This window comes from Salmo salar, chromosome 03, assembly GCF_965601325.2.
Source record: "Salmo salar chromosome 03, fSalSal1, whole genome shotgun sequence".
NCBI lineage: Eukaryota > Metazoa > Chordata > Actinopteri > Salmoniformes > Salmonidae > Salmo > Salmo salar.
The window spans coordinates 74,848,303-74,866,314 of record NC_138293.1 but is presented as its reverse complement, the minus strand read 5'-3'; the positions used below and the strand labels follow the sequence as shown (position 1 = coordinate 74,866,314).

At 43.8% G+C, this 18,012-nt stretch overlaps 2 protein-coding genes across 3 annotated transcripts; one reads left to right on the top strand and one right to left on the bottom strand.

Moving 5' to 3' along the window:
- Window positions 1-363: 363 nt before the first annotated feature.
- cor1a (Coronin-1A) lies at window positions 364-11,382 on the top strand. Of its 2 annotated transcripts, XM_082971378.1 has the most exons (11): window positions 364-529; window positions 3,159-3,362; window positions 8,575-8,697; window positions 8,882-9,011; window positions 9,135-9,316; window positions 9,540-9,659; window positions 9,747-9,851; window positions 10,209-10,354; window positions 10,455-10,512; window positions 10,589-10,804; window positions 11,004-11,382. In XM_082971378.1, the coding sequence occupies exons 2-11, from the start codon at window positions 3,165-3,167 to the stop codon at window positions 11,094-11,096; spliced, it is 1,371 nt and encodes a 456-aa protein (XP_082827504.1). In that variant the 5' UTR covers window positions 364-529; window positions 3,159-3,164; the 3' UTR covers window positions 11,097-11,382.
- A 93-nt stretch (window positions 11,383-11,475) lies between these two features.
- Window positions 11,476-14,663, bottom strand: LOC106606881 (claudin-6). The gene is made up of 3 exons (XM_014203304.3): window positions 14,525-14,663; window positions 12,941-13,073; window positions 11,476-12,744 (listed from the first exon to the last, which is right to left on the bottom strand). Exons 2-3 carry the CDS (start codon window positions 13,070-13,072, stop codon window positions 12,241-12,243), a joined length of 636 nt encoding a protein of 211 aa, XP_014058779.1. The 5' UTR covers window position 13,073; window positions 14,525-14,663; the 3' UTR covers window positions 11,476-12,240.
- Between the last annotated feature and the right edge of the window lie 3,349 nt (window positions 14,664-18,012).

The window sequence follows — 18,012 nt, the reverse complement described above, 5'->3', positions numbered from 1 at the left end:
ATGGGCCTCCCAATCACAGCCGGTTGTGATACAGCCCGGGATCAAACCTGGTCTGTAGTGACGCCTCTAGCACTGCGATGCAGTGCCTTAGACCGCTGCGCCACTCGGGAGGCCCAAAGCTTTAGAGCACTCTGGAGACTCTGTTCCGGTGACATTACATTGTTTATCTTCATATATATATATATATATTAATTTAAATTAAATGTAATCAAATCAAAGTAATACAGACTTAGAAAGTATTGCACACACGCTTTGATGATTTGATTAGTCTAATTAACTAGGCTCACTTTGGTCTGCATATCAACAACTTCATCTAATCTCTTCTTGAGAGCTGTCATTTAAATGTTTCAACCCCAGCAAGTGAGAAGACCGAATGAGACACCTCCCATTTCCACCATCTAAAACTCTCACTTCCTCCATCACATAAAGAGATCTACCCTAGACTACCGACTCCTACTCCTCTCTGGCGACACAGCAGAACCAAGCAGGGAGCCTGACTGAGCAGAACATTTCCCCATCACTAAAACAGGTAGGCCTGCTTTCAGCATCCTTCTAGTAATCACACACCATGTGACTGATAGTCCATAATTGCTGTCCCTTTATATGATCATGCTGTAGGCCTACACACACACACACACACACACACACACACACACACACACACACACCATTATTGACATGTACTCAGGTCCTGGTCCTTTATAAGGTTAGGGCACACTCTGCAAAGGATTATTGCATTAGATGAATGTCTACCAAAGAGGTCTTGTGATGCACAAATGCTACAAGAACAATGAGGCCTAAGTCTAGCCAAGGGATTCAGAGTCAGCGCAGCTTCAGATTTGAGGAAGTAAGGTCTGCAAATGGAGGTAAATTCTATGCTCACTCTTTTAGAGTTGTCGTTTTACAGCATAAATGTATGGGCTGTAGGCCAGGACTGAGTCATTGTGTGCACTAATATTCTTATTGATAAATCTGAAACTTGTGAAATGTAGCCTATGCATTGAACATGAGGACTATCCACTGACAGTAATGCATGACAAACCCTACAAACCCTAAATTGGACGACAATATTTCATCCAGTTGCATTCTCTTTGGTTATAGCTCGCAAAAAGATAATATCATATACATATCTGCCAACTGTTTAATGTGTGAAAAAGGAACATTAGAGAGGGACAAAGAGAGCATGTGTGTGAATGAAACGGAAAGAACGATCGTTTTGTGGTTCTGTTGTTTGTTCGGTAGGATGTGGTCTAACTGTTGCTGTAGGTTCCTGGTTCACATGATTTCCAAACAGCAGTGGAGTATGCCTTTCAGTTTGCCTCTATAGTCCCATATGTTCATATTTCCTTCAATTCTCCATGTTGTCTCTCTCTGTGTGGGTTCATCCCTATGACTAGATGTGAGTTAAAGCATTACACAGAGCCACAAGTGTACCTCGGATAATAAAGACAAAAAGAAACAGTTGCAGACTGGAGGAAGTAGTTGTGCAAGTTCTTTCTTCCCCTTTTCTCTGCTTTTCCTGTATTGTCCTTCCTTCCTGTAGCTTTGTGTGTTTGTGTCCTCACTATGTGTTTGTCTTGTGGTCTAACTAGAGTGGGTCAGTGATGCTCATGTTCTTAAGACATTTTGTGGCATCTAAGGTCACAGTATTCAAATCCCTTCATTGCTCTTCATATCGTGTAAAATGTTTTTGCTTGCATTTGTGTATTATTTATGCAAATGATGAACAGTTACATTTATTTCACAGATTAATGGTTTTCTTCTATATATCTCTCTCACTCTCTCTCTTTTCTCTCTCTTTTCTCTCTCTCTCTCTCTCTCTCTCTCTCTCTCTCTTTCTCTCTCTCTCTGTCTATGTAAATGTTGTAAGGGTGCCGGGTGAGAGTTCACTGGCTACAGTAGCAGTCTGCTAATTCTTAAATACAATAACCACTTGATTAGTCTACCACTGTACATTAAACACTCTGCCCCTCTTCCTTTTTCTTCTTATATCTCCTCTTAATTTTCTCACACTAACCCCCTTTCTTCTCCCCGTCCTCATCTCTCCTACCACCGCCTCACCCCCCCACTCTCTCCTCTCCCCGTCCTCATCTCTCCTACTACCGCCCCACCCCCCCACTCTCTCCTCTCCCTGTCCTCATCTCTCCTACTACCGCTCCATCCCCCCCACTCTCTCCTCTCCCCGTCCTCATCTCTCCTACTACCGCCCCACCCCCCCACTCTCTCCTCTCCCCGTCCTCATCTCTCCTACTACCGCCCCACCCCCCCACTCTCTCCTCTCCCCGTCCTCATCTCTCCTACTACCCCCCCACCCCCCCACTCTCTCCTCTCCCCGTCCTCATCTCTCCTACTACCGCCCCACCCCCCCATTCTCTCCTCTCCCCGTCCTCATCTCTCCTACTACCGCCCCACCCCCCCACTCTCTCCTCTCCCCGTCCTCATCTCTCCTACTACCGCCCCACCCCCCCACTCTCTCCTCTCCCCGTCCTCATCTCTCCTACTACCGCCCCACCCCCCAACTCTCTCCTCTCCCCGTCCTCATCTCTCCTACTACCGCTCCATCCCCCCCACTCTCTCCTCTCCCCGTCCTCATCTCTCCTACTACCGCTCCATCCCCCCCACTCTCTCCTCTCCCCGTCCTCATCTCTCCTACTACCGCCCCATCCCCCACTCTCTCCTCTCCCCGTCCTCATCTCTCCTACTACCGCCCCACCCCCCCACTCTCTCCTCTCCCCGTCCTCATCTCTCCTACTACCGCCCCACCCCCCCACTCTCTCCTCTCCCCGTCCTCATCTCTCCTACTACCGCTCCATCCCCCCCACTCTCTCCTCTCCCCGTCCTCATCTCTCCTACTACCGCTCCACCCACCCCCCTCTCCTCTCCCCGTCCTCATCTCTCCTACTACCACTCCACCCCCCCACTCTCTCCTCTCCCCATCCTCATCTCTCCTACTACCGCCCCACCCCCCCACTCTCTCCTCTCCCCGTCCTCATCTCTCCTACTACCGCCCCACCCCCCCACTCTCTCCTCTCCCCGTCCTCATCTCTCCTACTACCGCCCCACCCCCCCACTCTCTCCTCTCCCCGTCCTCATCTCTCCTACTACCGCTCCACCCACCCCCCTCTCCTCTCCCCGTCCTCATCTCTCTCCCCTATCAGGTCACCATGTCCAGGAAGGTAGTCAGGGCCAGTAAGTTCCGTCATGTCTTCGGCCAGGGGGTGAAGGCTGACCAGTGCTACGATGACATCCGCATCTCCCAGATGACCTGGGACAGCAACTTCTGCTCTGTCAACCCCAAGTTCGTGGCCATGATTGTGGATGCCAGCGGAGGAGGGGCCTTCCTAGTGCTGCCTCTGAACAAGGTGGGCCTGAGCAGAGAGACAGAGGTCAAAGTGAATGCCTTAAGTGAAGTTAGACGTTTTCAGGCCGCAAAAGTGGTCTAACGTCCATTTCCCTCTCCATTTGTTGTGTAGATCTATGCATATGACTCAGTCTCAAGTCTTGAAGTTTCAAAATGTCACCTTCATTCATGCCCAGATTTGCCCAACTACGGTACAATTTTGATGAAAATGCTCATTGGCGTGTCGTTTGTACAGTTTGTACAGTTTGTTCTAAGAACAATGTTTTTTCAACATTTTAATTTTGAATATTGCAAGGCGGCATCACACATTGTGCTGAATAAGGAAGTTTGGGGCAGAGTTTCGGTTCTACACGTCACTCGCTCTCTCTGTGCTGTTGCTAGTTTTTCACCATATTTGGAGCGGTTCAGTGCAACACAGTCTTGACAGGATGTGGCTAGGGCGCAGTATAGTGCAGCTGCATATACAGTCAGGTCCAAAATTATTAGCACACCAGATAAAGATGAGAAAAAAGATGACTGTATAAAATATATAATACAAATACTGAGCTATTTACTGAGCTAGAGTTATATTTTCATGCCATCTGACTATAGCACCGCCTGGAGTTTGATCAACGGCATTGGCACATGGATTGGAACCGGTGCTATGGTCAAATAACATGAAAATATAGCTCTTTGGTCATGCATACAAGTGGTGGGTTTGACATTGAAAAACAGAAGCATATGTGGGGATGCAAGTACAGTATCAGCATGGGACGAATGTGCTGAAATATGAACAACAAACACATACACTACATGACCAAATGTATGTTGACACCTGCTTGTCGAACATTTCATTCCAAAATCATGGGCATTTGTATGAAGTTGGTTCCCCCTTTGCTGCTATAACAGCATCCACTCTTCTGGGAAGGCTTTCCAGAAGATATTGGAACATTGCTGCAGGTTCTTTCTTCCATTCAGCCACAAGGGCATTAGTGAGGTTGGGCACTGATGTTGGGTGATTAGGCCTGGCACCCTGTCTTCGTTCCAATTCATCCCAAAGGTGTTCGATGGGGTTGAGGTCAGGGCACTGTGTAGGCCAGTTAAATTCTTCCACACCGATCTTGACAAAGCATTTCTGTATGGACACCGCTTTGTGCACGGGGGCATTGCCATGCTGAAATGGGAAAGGGCCTTCCCCATACTGTTGCCACAAAGTTGGAAGCACAGAATCATCTAGAATGTAATTGTATGCTGTAGCATTAAGATTTCCCTTCACTGGAACTAAGGGACCTAGCCCAAACCATGAAAAACAAACCATTATTTCTCCTCCACCAAACTTTACAGTTGACAGTATGCATTGGGGCAGGTAGCGTTCTGCTGGCATCCACCAAACCCAGATTCATCCATCGGACTGCCAGATGGTGAAGTGTGATTAATCACTCCAGAGAACACGTTTCCACTGCTCTGGAGTCCAATTTCAGTGAGCTTTACACCACTCCAGGAGACGCTTGGCATTGCACATTGGTGATCAATTCATGAAGCTCGAACAGTTCTTGTGCTGACGTTGCTTCCAGAGGCAGTTTGGAACTCGTTAGTGAGTGTTGCAACCAAGGACAGACGATAATTACACGTTACGTGCTTCAGCACTCGGCAGTCCCGTTCTGTGAGCTTGTGTGGCCTACCACTTTGCGGCTGAGCCGTTGTTGCTCCTAGACATTTCCACTTCACAATAACAGCACATACAGTTAACCGGGGCAGCTCTAGCAGGGCAGAAATTTGATGAACTGACTTGTTGGAAAGGTGGCATCCTATGATCAGTCACTGAGCTCTTCAGTAAAGCCATTCTATTGCCAATGTTTGTTTATGGAGATTGCATGGCTGCGTGCTCGATATTATACACCTGTCAGCAACGGGTGTGGCTGAAATAGCCAAATGCACTCATTTGAAGGGGTGTCCACATACTTTTGTATATATAGTGTATGTAATGGTCTTATAGTGGTCAATATCTAGATTGATTTTGAATGCGTTATGTGATATTGAAGCATAAAGGTGTAATTGAAAGACTTTGACATTAAGTGTATGCATATTAATGTATAGAACAGATACGTAGATATAAAAAAAAAAATGTTACACAGAGACATAGACTGTCTCAACGTCATGCGCCATTGCGTCACTGTTTGGACTTGCCTGTAACAGGGATGAATAGTAGTCCTCTCAACCACAATTCACAGTGCATTTAAGGCCTAATGATTTGGTCAAAGGAAGCCATTGTTCTCCAATGAACGATAATTTGATTTAAAGGTAGAGAGCGAAATGACTGCAGATATTGAGATGAGCGAGATGCAAGACTTCACACAGTCGCACAAAGTATCTGCGCATGTGCACGGGTTCGCATCACGCTCTTACAGTGTGGGAGCCACGGGACCAAAACAGCTGAGAAGTTGAGCCTTGCGCTCCAACGCTCTTAGTTGTTGTGGAAATGTACTTTCTGCATCTACGTCATATCGCTGAGTCTACCTTGATTTATATGTTGGAGAAGTACATTTTTCTGTCACTTAACTACTCTGTAGTTATTACTACAGCAATATAACCAGTATGTGATCACTATTATTGAGACAGTGACTAAGAGGGTTTTGGATGGCAGCTGATTGTTCATCTATAATGAAGGCAGGGACATTAGGAGAAACGTTTGAATGAAGTTTGAAAAAAAACATTATGTCACTTCATATTCAAAATAAGGCATGTACTGTACAGTACATTATTGAATGTATCAAATCAAATGCATTCATAAAGCCCTTTTTACATCAGCTGATATCTCAAAGTGCTGTACAGAAACCCAGCTTAAAACCCCAAACAGCAAGCAATGCAGGTGTAGAAGCACGGTGGCTAGGAAAAACTCCCTAGAAAGGCCGGAACCTAGGAAGAAACCTAGAGAGGAACCAGGCTATGAGGGGTGGCCAGTCCTTTTCTGGCTGTGCCGGGTGGAGATTATAACAGAACATGGTCAAGATGTTCAAATGTTCATAGATGACCAGCAGGGTCAAATGATAATAATCACAGTGGTTGTCGAGGGTGCAACAGGTCAGCACCTCAGGAGTAAATGTCAGTTGGCTTTTCATAGCCGATCATTCAGAGTATCTCTACCGCTCCTGCTGTCTCTACAGAGTTGAAAACACCAGGTCTGGGACAGGTACCACATCCAGTGAACAGGTCAGGGTTCCAGGCAGAACAGTTGAAACTGGAGCAGCAGCACAGCCAGGTGGACTGGGGACAGCAAGGAGTCATCAGGCCAGGTAGTCCTGAGGCATGGTCCTAGGGCTCAGGTCCGCCGAGAGAGAGAAAGAAAGAAAGAAAGAAGAAAGAAAGAAAGAAAGAAAGAAAGAAAGAAAGAAAGAAAGAAAGAAAGAAAGAAAGAAAGAGAGCATTAGAGAGAGCATACTTAGATAAGACAGGAGAAATACACCAGATATAACAGACTGACACTAGCCCCCCGACACCTAAACTACTGCAGCATAAATACTGGAGGCTGAGACAGGAGGGGTCGGGAGACACTGTGTCCCCATCCGACGGGGCCAAACAGGCAGGATATAACCCCACCCACTTTGCCAGACCATTCCATAAAAATGGAGCTCTATAGAAGAAAGCCCTGCCTCCAGCTGTTTGCGTAGAAATTCTAGGGACAGTTAGGAGGCCTGCGTCTTGTGACCATAGCGTACGTGTAGGTATGTACGGCAGGACCAAATTGGAAAGCTAGGTAGGAGCAAGTCCATGTAATACTTTGTAGGTTAGCAGTAAAACCTTGAAATCAGCCCTTGCCTTAACAGGAAGCCAGTGTAAAGAGGCTAGCACTGGAGTAATATGATCACATTTTTTGGTTCTAGTCAAGATTCTAGCAGCCGTGTTTAGCACTAACTGAAGTTTATTTAGTGCTTTATCCGGGTAGCCGGAAAGTAGAGCATTGCAGTAGTCTATCCTAGAAGTGACAAAAGCATGGATATTTCTGCATCATTTTTGGACAGATAGTTTCTGATTTTTGCAATGTTATGTAGATGGAGAAAAGCTGTCCTTGAAACAGTCTTGATATGTTCGTCAAAAGAGAGATCAGGGTCCAGAGTAACGCCAAGGTCCTTCACAGTTTTATTTGATACGACTGTACAAACCATCAAGATTAATTGTCAGATTCAACAGAAGATCTCTTTGTTTCTTGGGACCTAGAACAAGCATCTCTGTTTTGTTTGAGTTTAAAAGTAGAACATTTGCAGCCATCCACTTCCTTATGTCTGAAACACAGGCTTCCAGCGAGGGCAATTTTGGGGCTTCACCATGTTTCATCGAAATGTATAGCTGTGTGTCATCCGCATAGCAGTGAAAGTTAACATTATGTTTCCGAATGACATCACCAAGAGGTAAAATATATAGTGAAAACAATAGTGGTCCTAAAACGGAACCTTGAGGAACACCAACATTTACAGTTGATTTGTCAGAGGACAAACCATACACAGAGACAAACTGATATCTTTCTGACAGATAAGATCTAAACCAGGCCAGAACTTGTCCGTGTAGACCAATTTGGGTTTCCAATCTCTCCAAAAGAATGTGGTGATCAATGGTATCAAAAGCAGCACTAAGGTCTAGGAGCATGAGGAGAATGTAGATGGTTTTGTTTTGGTACTGTGAATGGTGGGCGAGGGCCAACGTGACAGAGAGGGCCAACAGTCCAGATCCTGTGTGTGTTCCACCAGGGCCAACAGTCTAGATCCTGTGTGTACCCCCAGAGCCAACAGTCCAGATCCTGTGTGTGTTCCACTAGGGCCAACAGTCCAGATCCTGTGTGTGTTCCACCAGGGCCAACAGTCCAGATCCTGTGTGTCTTTCACCAAGGCCAACAGTCCAGATCCTGTGTGTGTTTCACCAGGGCCAACAGTCCAGATCCTGTGTGTACCCCCAGGGCCATGGGAACCCTACAGACTGCTAGTACTCTCCCAGTAGAGTTCTCTGCTCTCTAAGGCTGATTTCAGGCAGAGCTATACAATTGTCATCAGCTGACTGAGTTCCTCGCATCTGAACCCTCTCTAGGTCTCTCTGTTGCCAAGACCACAGTGGTAGCAAAGATCTACATCTCCATGTGTTCTTACTGCATACTGTAGTATTTATCTCCTGTTTGAGCAATCAGCTTGTGTGTGTGTTTATTTGTGTCATAGTAACTCATCTTTTTCCTTTGTGTCTCCCTGTAGACGGGTCGTATTGACATGTCCCAGCCCACAGTCTGTGGACACACAGGCCCAGTGCTGGATATTGAGTTCTGTCCCCACAATGACAACATCATTGCCAGTGGTTCAGAGGACTGCAGTGTCATGGTAAGCAGAGGTCACAACCTTTCACTGGCCATAATGTTGAGCTTGTTAAGTAGAATCATATTATGGATGCACATAAGGACATATGTCCCTGTGTGATCCAGTCGATCAGTGTTCTGTATCTATGTACTGTGTTAACTCAGTGTAATGACATACCCTCCTCTTCCTCTACCTCTCCATTGTTCAGATTTGGGAGATCCCGGAGGGTGGCCTGGTCACGCCCCTGAAGGACCCCGTGGTGAAGCTGGAGGGGCACTCCAAACGCGTAGGCATCCTAAGTTGGCACCCCACTGCCCACAATGTGCTCATGAGCGCAGGTATAGCACTGCTATGATGCATCGCCTCAGAATACAAGTGCCTCTTCAACTGTTAACATATCTGGAGTAGCACTGCATGGCCTAACAGCCTGTTCCTCCATCTCTCTCTCCCCTGGCTTCCAGGCTGTGACAACGTGGTGATCCTGTGGAACGTGGCGTGTGGAGAGGCCATGGTGAGGATCGACTCGGTCCACCCTGACCTCATCTACAGTGCCTGCTGGAACAGGGACGGCTCCCAGATCCTCACCTCCTGTAAGGACAAGACCATACGTGTGCTGGACCCCCGCAAGGGCACAGTCATCGCTGTGAGTGCCCCTCTCCTTGCCCCCATCAGTACCACAGGAGAACCAGCCGCTCTAACCCTGGACAGTCTACCAGGTTTAATGTCATAGATCTCAATAGAATCACAGTCAGTGATTAGTTCATATAGTTCCCTTCATGCGTCTTTGATAGATTAACCTCCTTCGTTGAGTGTCTGTCTTTCCCTGAGTCTGCATCTCTCTCTCTCTGGCTCTCTGCCTCTCTCAGGAGAAGGAGAAGACCCACGAAGGCTCCAGGCCTGTCAAGGCTGTGTTTGTGTCCGATGGGAAGATCCTGAGCACCGGCTTCAGTCGCATGAGTGAGAGGCAGGTGGCACTTTGGGACCCGGTGAGTGTTATGGGACAATTATGAACTTCTTATAAAGGCGTATGAATAGTGTCTTAAGACCCGACATGACCTGTATGTGTTTGACAGAAGAGCTTTGGGGAGCCACTCACCCTGCAGGAGTTGGACACCAGCAGTGGTGTCCTATTGCCCTTCTTTGACCCTGACACTGGCATCGTCTACCTCTGTGGCAAGGTTAGAGTTAAAAACACACACACACACACACACACACACACACACACACACACACACACACACACACACACACACACACACACACACACACACACACACACACACACACACACACACACACACACACACACACACAGGAGGCTCAAACGTTTTTTGAGAACAGCTCAAAATAATGTCCAGAACGGAGCAAATGGAATGGCATCAAACACGTTGAAACCATGTGTTTTATGTATTCGATACCATTCCACTTATTCTGCTCCAGCCATTACCACGAGCCCTTTCTCCCCAAATAAGATGCCACCAACCTCCTTTGACACACACACTATGGTTTACTAACCATTCATTTTCCTGCCTCAGGGTGACAGCAGTATCCGGTACTTTGAGGTGACGGATGAGGCTCCCTATGTTCACTACCTGTCCATGTACAGCAGTAAGGAGAGTCAGAAGGGCATGGGCTACATGCCCAAGAGGGGCCTGGAGGTCAACAAGTGTGAAATCGCCAGGTAACCACACAGAGTCATGGACATTTTCACTCGTCAGTATACACACACAAGCTCTGTTTGTAAAATGGGAATGTATATTGTTTTATTCGCGCTCCACCAGGTTTTACAAGCTCCATGAGAGGAAGTGTGAGCCCGTTGTCATGACGGTGCCCCGCAAGGTAAATACACTTTTAAAAAATGACTATAACTCAAAGCATGTAATTCTTAAATATCTCACTCTCTATCTCTCTTTAGTCTGACCTGTTTCAGGAGGATTTGTACCCAGACACCATGGGTCCAGAGCCGTCTGTGGAGGCCAATGAGTGGTTTGAAGGAAAAGAGGGCCAACCTATCCTGATCTCCTTGAAGGACGGTTTTGCGACAACCACCAAAACCAAAGAGTTCAAAGTTCACAAAAGTCTTCTGAAGACCACATCAGCAGCCATGGGGCATCAGCATGATAACACTGGGGTAAGGACATGGCTGCATCTACCTACATGCTTTGATATATCTGTGAATAGATCTGTATTTTAGATATGGCTTCCTCTTTTGCACATTTCACCAGGAATCTCCCCTCTGCTTCTCTCTCTCTCTCTCTCTCTCTCTCTCTCTCTCTCTCTCTCTCTTTTTCTCTCTCTTTTTTGTCTCTATCTTTCTCTCTCTCTCTCAGGAGGTACATGCCTTGCAGAAGGAGGTGAAGACTCTGAAGGAAACAGTAGAGGAGCTGAACAAGCGCGTGAGCGAACTGGAGAGCAAGAATTGAAACAGAGCCATTGGGTTCGAGAGGGAGCTGATGGAGAGAGAGAAGGAAGTGTAAAGAGGAGAAGAGAAAGAAGGGATGAAAGTAAGATAGTTATAAATAGTTGGGGATGTTTGAAGGAAAGATGGTTAAAGGGAGAGTTGGAGACATCAATATCAGCAGCCAAATCTTTTCGTGTCTGGAAGCTTGAATTCGTTTTTTGGCGTCAGTTTTCACATTTATAGAGACTTGTTTTTAATATATGCTCTTACATAGTTGGAAATAAAAGTCCTTAATATTTTCCAAAATATTTAAACTTGTTTTGCTTTTGTTAACATTTCCAAACGCCATCTAAAGGATGGCACACCTGAAGGAGATGACAATCATTTGTATTGCAACAGAATAAAATAAAAACATGTATTTATTATTTGATACACAAAAGTAAAAGACAAGCTGATTTTCATAAGTAAAAAAGTTGTGATCTCATGGATGTAAATGATATATACAGTCATTTGACTATACCTGTATTTTGAAATGCATGACCACTGAGTCCCTCACCTTGGTCTCTGTTGTTCATTCATGGCATTATAGAAGCATGTCACCCAGCATTGAAAAACTCAACGAGATAACACATTACAACAAGGGTGTCGAACTCATTCTGCCCCGCGGGCTGCATTTGGTCTTCAACGAGGTCCACACTGAAAATTGGTTATATTTCCTCGCCGTCACAATTTGTAAAATAATTTCCTCTATCCATCGTTTTTGGAATTTCCGGTGCTCCTAGACTGTCTAACCTTCATGTAGGTGATTATTAGCGAGCTGGACACAGTTAAGAAACTGAATGAATGTAGGTACATCATCATCTCTACACAGTTTTGATTTATAGTATATTATAGTATATTGAGTTAGTTCCCCCCCCAAAAAGAAACATCTATTTGTATTTTAAATTGAACCACCATATTGGACCCTTGGATTAACTACAACTAAACCAGTCTTACTATTTTGAAATATTCAATATTTACAACCATTATTTCCACTAATAATGTCCCTTCTTTATCCTCAAGATTAAACCCCTCCCCTTTCTAGTTTCCATTCTGTCTGACCCATTTCCTTTCCATCAAACTATCTCTCTACACACATACAAACATACAGAGGTGTAGTACATGCACTAGACGTAGTTCTTGTTGGCGGCGGGGGCTGAAGCGCTGTTGCCGTAGTACTTGGCGGTTCCTCCCGAGCTGCCAGATTTGGCTCTGCTGAAGCACATGAGCAGGCCTCCAGCCAGAATCAGCAGCACCCCAGCAGCCCAGCCAATAAAGATACAGGTTCCCAGCTCCATCTTCTGAGCCACAAGGGGGTTGTAGAAGTTGCTGATGACGTTGTTGGCGGACCAGCTGACAGGGATGATGAGGAGGAGGCCAGACACCAACAGGGCGATCCCGGCCACAAGGCTGATCTTGGGCTTGATGTCCTCATTCTCCACGCAGGTGGTGAATTCGGCGCCGGCGAATAAGATGAGGATGGCCAGGGAGGTGACCATGCAGCTGATGATGGTCATGGCGCGGGCCGCCTGCAGGTCAGATGGCAGGACCAGCATGGACTCATAGCTCTTACACTGCTGCTGGCCCGTACTCTGCACCACACAGCTCATCCACAGGCCTTCTTCAGTTTCCTACACACAGAGACAAATAGTTACAGTAATACACACGCCATTCATTCATTACAGCTTATTTGACTTCAGCATATTGCATTCATTCTACGTTTTCCGAGTTATTAGAGTCATTTGAGCCAATATAATGTTAGAAAGTATTTAGGGGTTTCAAATGTAAACCACATAGGGCTAATAAATCACTTGATCTGCTCAGTACCTGTGCCGTTACGATGTTCTGTCCTGTAAATGATGACACTTTCCACCTAGGGATGGCACAGCACACAATGCCCCCGATCAGGCCCAGGACCCCAAGGGCCACACATACAATCTGTACCCCAGCAGATCCCATCCTGGAAGAGAGAGAGGGGAGGGATACAAAACAGTTCACATTCTGGTATTAAAGGAAGTGTGGTTGCTTTAAATGTAGATATAGAATTACATGGTCATTTCTGTGATCATCACACAGCAGAGTACCCCACAAACACCTACACACACATACTTACACACACTGACTCATTCCCTATGACAGGCCTGTACAAGTCAGGATTGTGTAGCTCAGAGGTGCATTTAAAAACAAAGTCTCAGAAAGCACAGCCCTGGGACAGAGTCGTGTTGTGACAGGCCCGGTCTACCTCAGCCTGCTGCTGCTGCAGCTCAGTGGCATGCTGCCACTCCTAGTCTCACTGAGACTTCAACATCTCCTCACCTGGATCCACTCAATCTCACCTAGCCCTGCCAAAAAGTCCAGCAAATGTCATTCCTTTAGCTGAGTACAACTTTACTAAATCAAGCCAAAAGAGCTTTTCTTCCACCCCAACAGTAAGTAGCCTTGCAAAATGTCACACCTTTATTTTCTCCACTGGATCATATTATTTCATCCATCTAAGCAATTTATTTATTTATTTAACTAGGCAAGTCAGTTTAGAACAAATGCTTTTGTCACAATGACGGCCTAGGAACAACTGCATTGTTCAGGGGCAAAACGACAGATTTTTACCTTGTCAGCTCGGCAGTTCGATCTAGAAACCTTTCGGTTACTGGCCCAACACTAACCACTAGGTTACCCGCCGCCCCTTGATGGTATGCTACTCTCATTGAATTAAGAAAACATGCAATAGTGCTTACTTGGACCCTTCTCCTTATATTCAACTGGACAAGACCAGGCAGACTAGTAAAACAAAGACATAAATGTGTCTTCTCTTCTCACAAGGACCCATAGAGGTGAGGGTAAGAGGAAGAGGAGGAGGTCGAGAGGATGGGGGTGAGTGGTAAGAACATAATTACTAATAGTAATTGTTGCTGCTTATAGATCCTGGTGAATCACTGAATCCTGAGCATAATATGAAGGCGTTATGTTTGGTTCGTCAATGGAATAGAGTATGAATACATTTCTTATACCATGAAAAAAATAGCGTATTTTGGATTAACCATAGAGTGTTTCACAATAGATTCATGTCAAAAGTAAAAGTTTGGGTGGAAATGTTCCTCAGAACTTATTATCTTTTAATCGATAGAGAGCAAAAAAAAGTTTCTTTGTTTGTACTTTGCATATGGCCTGAATCATACATACCTTAGTCTGTTTTAATTAAGTGACATTCATGAAAATATAAGGATGTTACATGCATGTGTCTGCCCCCTAAACATACCATCAATATTAATTTATTTAAACTTGATTGGATAGGTTACTCCGCTAAGAGTTATAACAAATTAAAATGCAGTTATAATGCACTATGGAGCTGGTATGTTTCATATTTGAAATAGCACAAAATCAGAGATACAAGTAGAAAAGTTGAACAAATACCTTATGATGTGTCCTCTTGTCTTGATTGGAAATTTGAAAAGTAAAGTTCTTTGTCAAGGGTTTTCCTTCGCTTTAAAAAGGAAATTCTACTCTCTTAATTCAGGTGTTGGTCTGTGTAAAGTGGCGGTCTGTCATGTAGCTGGTGTGATGTAAAGGGTTTTGTAGTGGACTGTGAGGTGTAGGGTGGGGCCGGGAAGAACAGGAGAGAGAGGCGGGATGTATCTCACAACCAGACTGGACTTGTCTCATGCCTCTCTTTCCCACTCTTTTTCCAGCTTTCATTTGTGTTCCCAGTGTTGATATTCCAGGTTTAGTCACAACTTTTTAGCAGTGTTGGGGAAGCTACTCTGAAAATAGTTTACCAACCTACCAATTACTTCACACTGGAAGAAGTTAAGCTACAGTAGCTCCCCTTAAGACAAATATAGTTTACTTAACTAAAGTTACTTTGAAAAACGAGTTCACTACATCCAAACTACTTTGTGAAAAATTATCATATGTAAATCTGAAATGTCATAGACTATAAAATTGCAACAGAACAGAACACTTTATGTTACCAGAATATGTAACGCTACCTTTATGCTGCCCAAAGCTAAAGAAGGTGGGAGTAATGGAGAGGACAGTGTTTCGCTATCACAAGTGCGTGATCTTTTAAATCAACAAAAATATGTCTACAAATAATTGTTACAGCAACAGGAAAATAGCTTCAAGAGCTTTGTCCAAATATTGGTGGACTCAGCTAACAAAAGACTGGATGATCTGACCAGAGAGGTCCAAGACCTTAAGAACAGTTTGCAGTTCTCCCAGGGAGAGGTGGATATCCTGAAAGAGACTTGCAGCAAGTTGACAACAAACTTGGGTGGGTGTTTCAGGGAAGAGGTGTACATTTGACCTCCATCATCTAGGATGTGACAATGGTTAATAAAATCTCTAAATTTCTGCCCATTTTTTTTTGCACAGTCTTGCAGGCCTTCTAATGCAGCTGCAACTGTAAATGCATTTGTAAATCAAGACCTTTCTTGAGTTGGGCTCTGGGTGGTGCAACTGTTGAGAATGTGAGCCTATGGTTGTGAGGGGGAAAGGGTTGAGTGTGTGTGGGTGTATGTGTGTATCCCACAACTGTTGCGAAGGAGTTAAAGATGTTAGGGACAATAGAGGATGATCCACAGCTATATATAATACAAATCGAGGTGAGGGCGATGGAAATGCATTTGGCAATTGATTTACTTCAATTCGGTAAATGACACTGTGTGCACTTTTCGAAGGATGGATCCCAGTCTGTTCAGGGCTATGGGATGACAACCCAACTAGGGATGAGGAAGGCTTTTAGCGGGTGGAATAGTAGGGACCAATTGGAGGTTTACTTAGTAGCAATGCAAATATCATGGTACAGCTATATAGACACTCAATCATCATGTTACTTTTTAATGGTACGTTTACAAACATATATTTTCATAAATAGAATTTAAAGTTGTCTCATTATGGTAAGTGGTGAAATAAGTATAGCCAGTTATAATTGTAATGGCCTAGCAGATAATAAGAAAAGACGATCAGTATTTACCTGGCTAAAAGAGAAGGAATATAATATCTATTGTTTACAGGAAACCCATTCAACAATTTTAGAGGAAGTTTTGTGGAAAAAGAACTGGGGGGGAAATATATTTCTCCCATGGGCAAAGAAATTCAAAAGGGGTGATGGTTTTAATTAACAGTAATTTTGATCCAAATGTGCAAATTGTCCAAACAGATTATCAAGGTAGATGGATTATTTTAAAAATGTTATTGGACAATAAACAGATATGGCTTATTAACCTATACGGTCCGAATAATGATGATCCAAGCTTCTTTGAAAATATATATAAGAATGTATCAACTCTACAAGCAACACTAGACTCTATTATTATGGTGGGAGATTTTAATATGGTCTTAAATACCTCTATGGACCAGAAAGGAAATCACACTACAAACTATCACCCTCAGGCACTTAAGGAAATCATGAATGTCATGGATATATGGAGGCTTAAATACCCTGACCTAGTGAGAAATACATGGCGGAGGCTTAATCAAGCTAGTCGTCTTGACTACTTTCTTATGCCATTCTCTCTGGCACCAAAAGTTTAAAAAGTGTTGATAGGGGACAGAATGCGGTCGGATCATCACATAATTGGCATATATATTACTCTTACAGAATTTCCACGTGGGCGAGGATATTGGTAATTTAATCAAAGCCTACTAGATGATAAATTGTTTAGTGCACCAAATTCTTTTTCAATCTTCAATATAGAAATGCTACCAAAATTTTTTTATTAAAACTTGTTACAAATGATGGATTGACGCATGATTCACCAAATTATATTTGAAAGAGGAATTAAAGTACTTTAAGAATATGTTTTCATTTCAGGTTCCTCCATCTCCACTAACTGAAACTAATTGTATGGATTTTTTCCCTAATAATAATGTAAAATTAACATCTGTACAGAAAGACTCATGTGTAGGCCAAATTACAGAGGAGGAACTGCTTGATGCAATTGGGGCCTTTAAGGATGGGAAAACTCCAGGGCTGGATGGCATACCAGTGGAAGTATACAAAACTTTTTTTGATATACTCAAAGGACCTTTATTAGCATGTTTTAACCACTCCTATATAAATGGTAGATTATCAGACACGCAACAAGAAGGTCTGATATCATTATTACTGAAACAGGACCCAAATGGTATATATAAAGATCCAGTCCGTTTAAAAAATTGGAGACCTCTTACACTTCAGTGTTGTGATGCAAAAATCCTAGCAAAATGCATGGCGCATAGAATTAAAAAAGTATTGTCAGATATTATTCATCTTAATCAGACAGGTTTTTTTTACATGGACGATACATTGGAGATAATATGAGACAAGTACTGGAAACAATAGAATACTGTGAAATATCGGGGACACCAGGCCTGGTTTTCATAGCTGATTTTGAAAAGGCTTTTGATAAAGTACGACTGGAGTTTATATATAAATGCCTAGAATATTTCAATTTTGGGGAATCTCTTATAAAATGGGTTAAAGTTATGTATAGTAACCCTAGGTGTAAAATAGTAAATAATGGCTACATCTCAGAAAGTTTTAAACTATCTAGAGGAGTAAAACAAGGTTGTCCACTATCAGCAAATGTATGTATTATTGCCATTGAAATGTTAGCTGTTAAGATTAGATCAAACAATAATATTAAGGGATTAGAAATCCGTGGCTTAAAAACCAAGGTGTCATTGTACGCCGATGATTCATGTTTTCTTTTAAAACCACAATTAGGATCTAGATACTTTTGCTATCCTCTCTGGATTAAAACCAAATTATAATAAGTGTACTATATTATGTATTGGATCACAAAAAAATGCACATTTTACATTACCATGTAGTTTACCAATTAAATGGTCTGACGGAGATGTGGACATACTCGGTATACAAATCCCAAAAGAAAGAAATGATCTCACTCCAATAAATT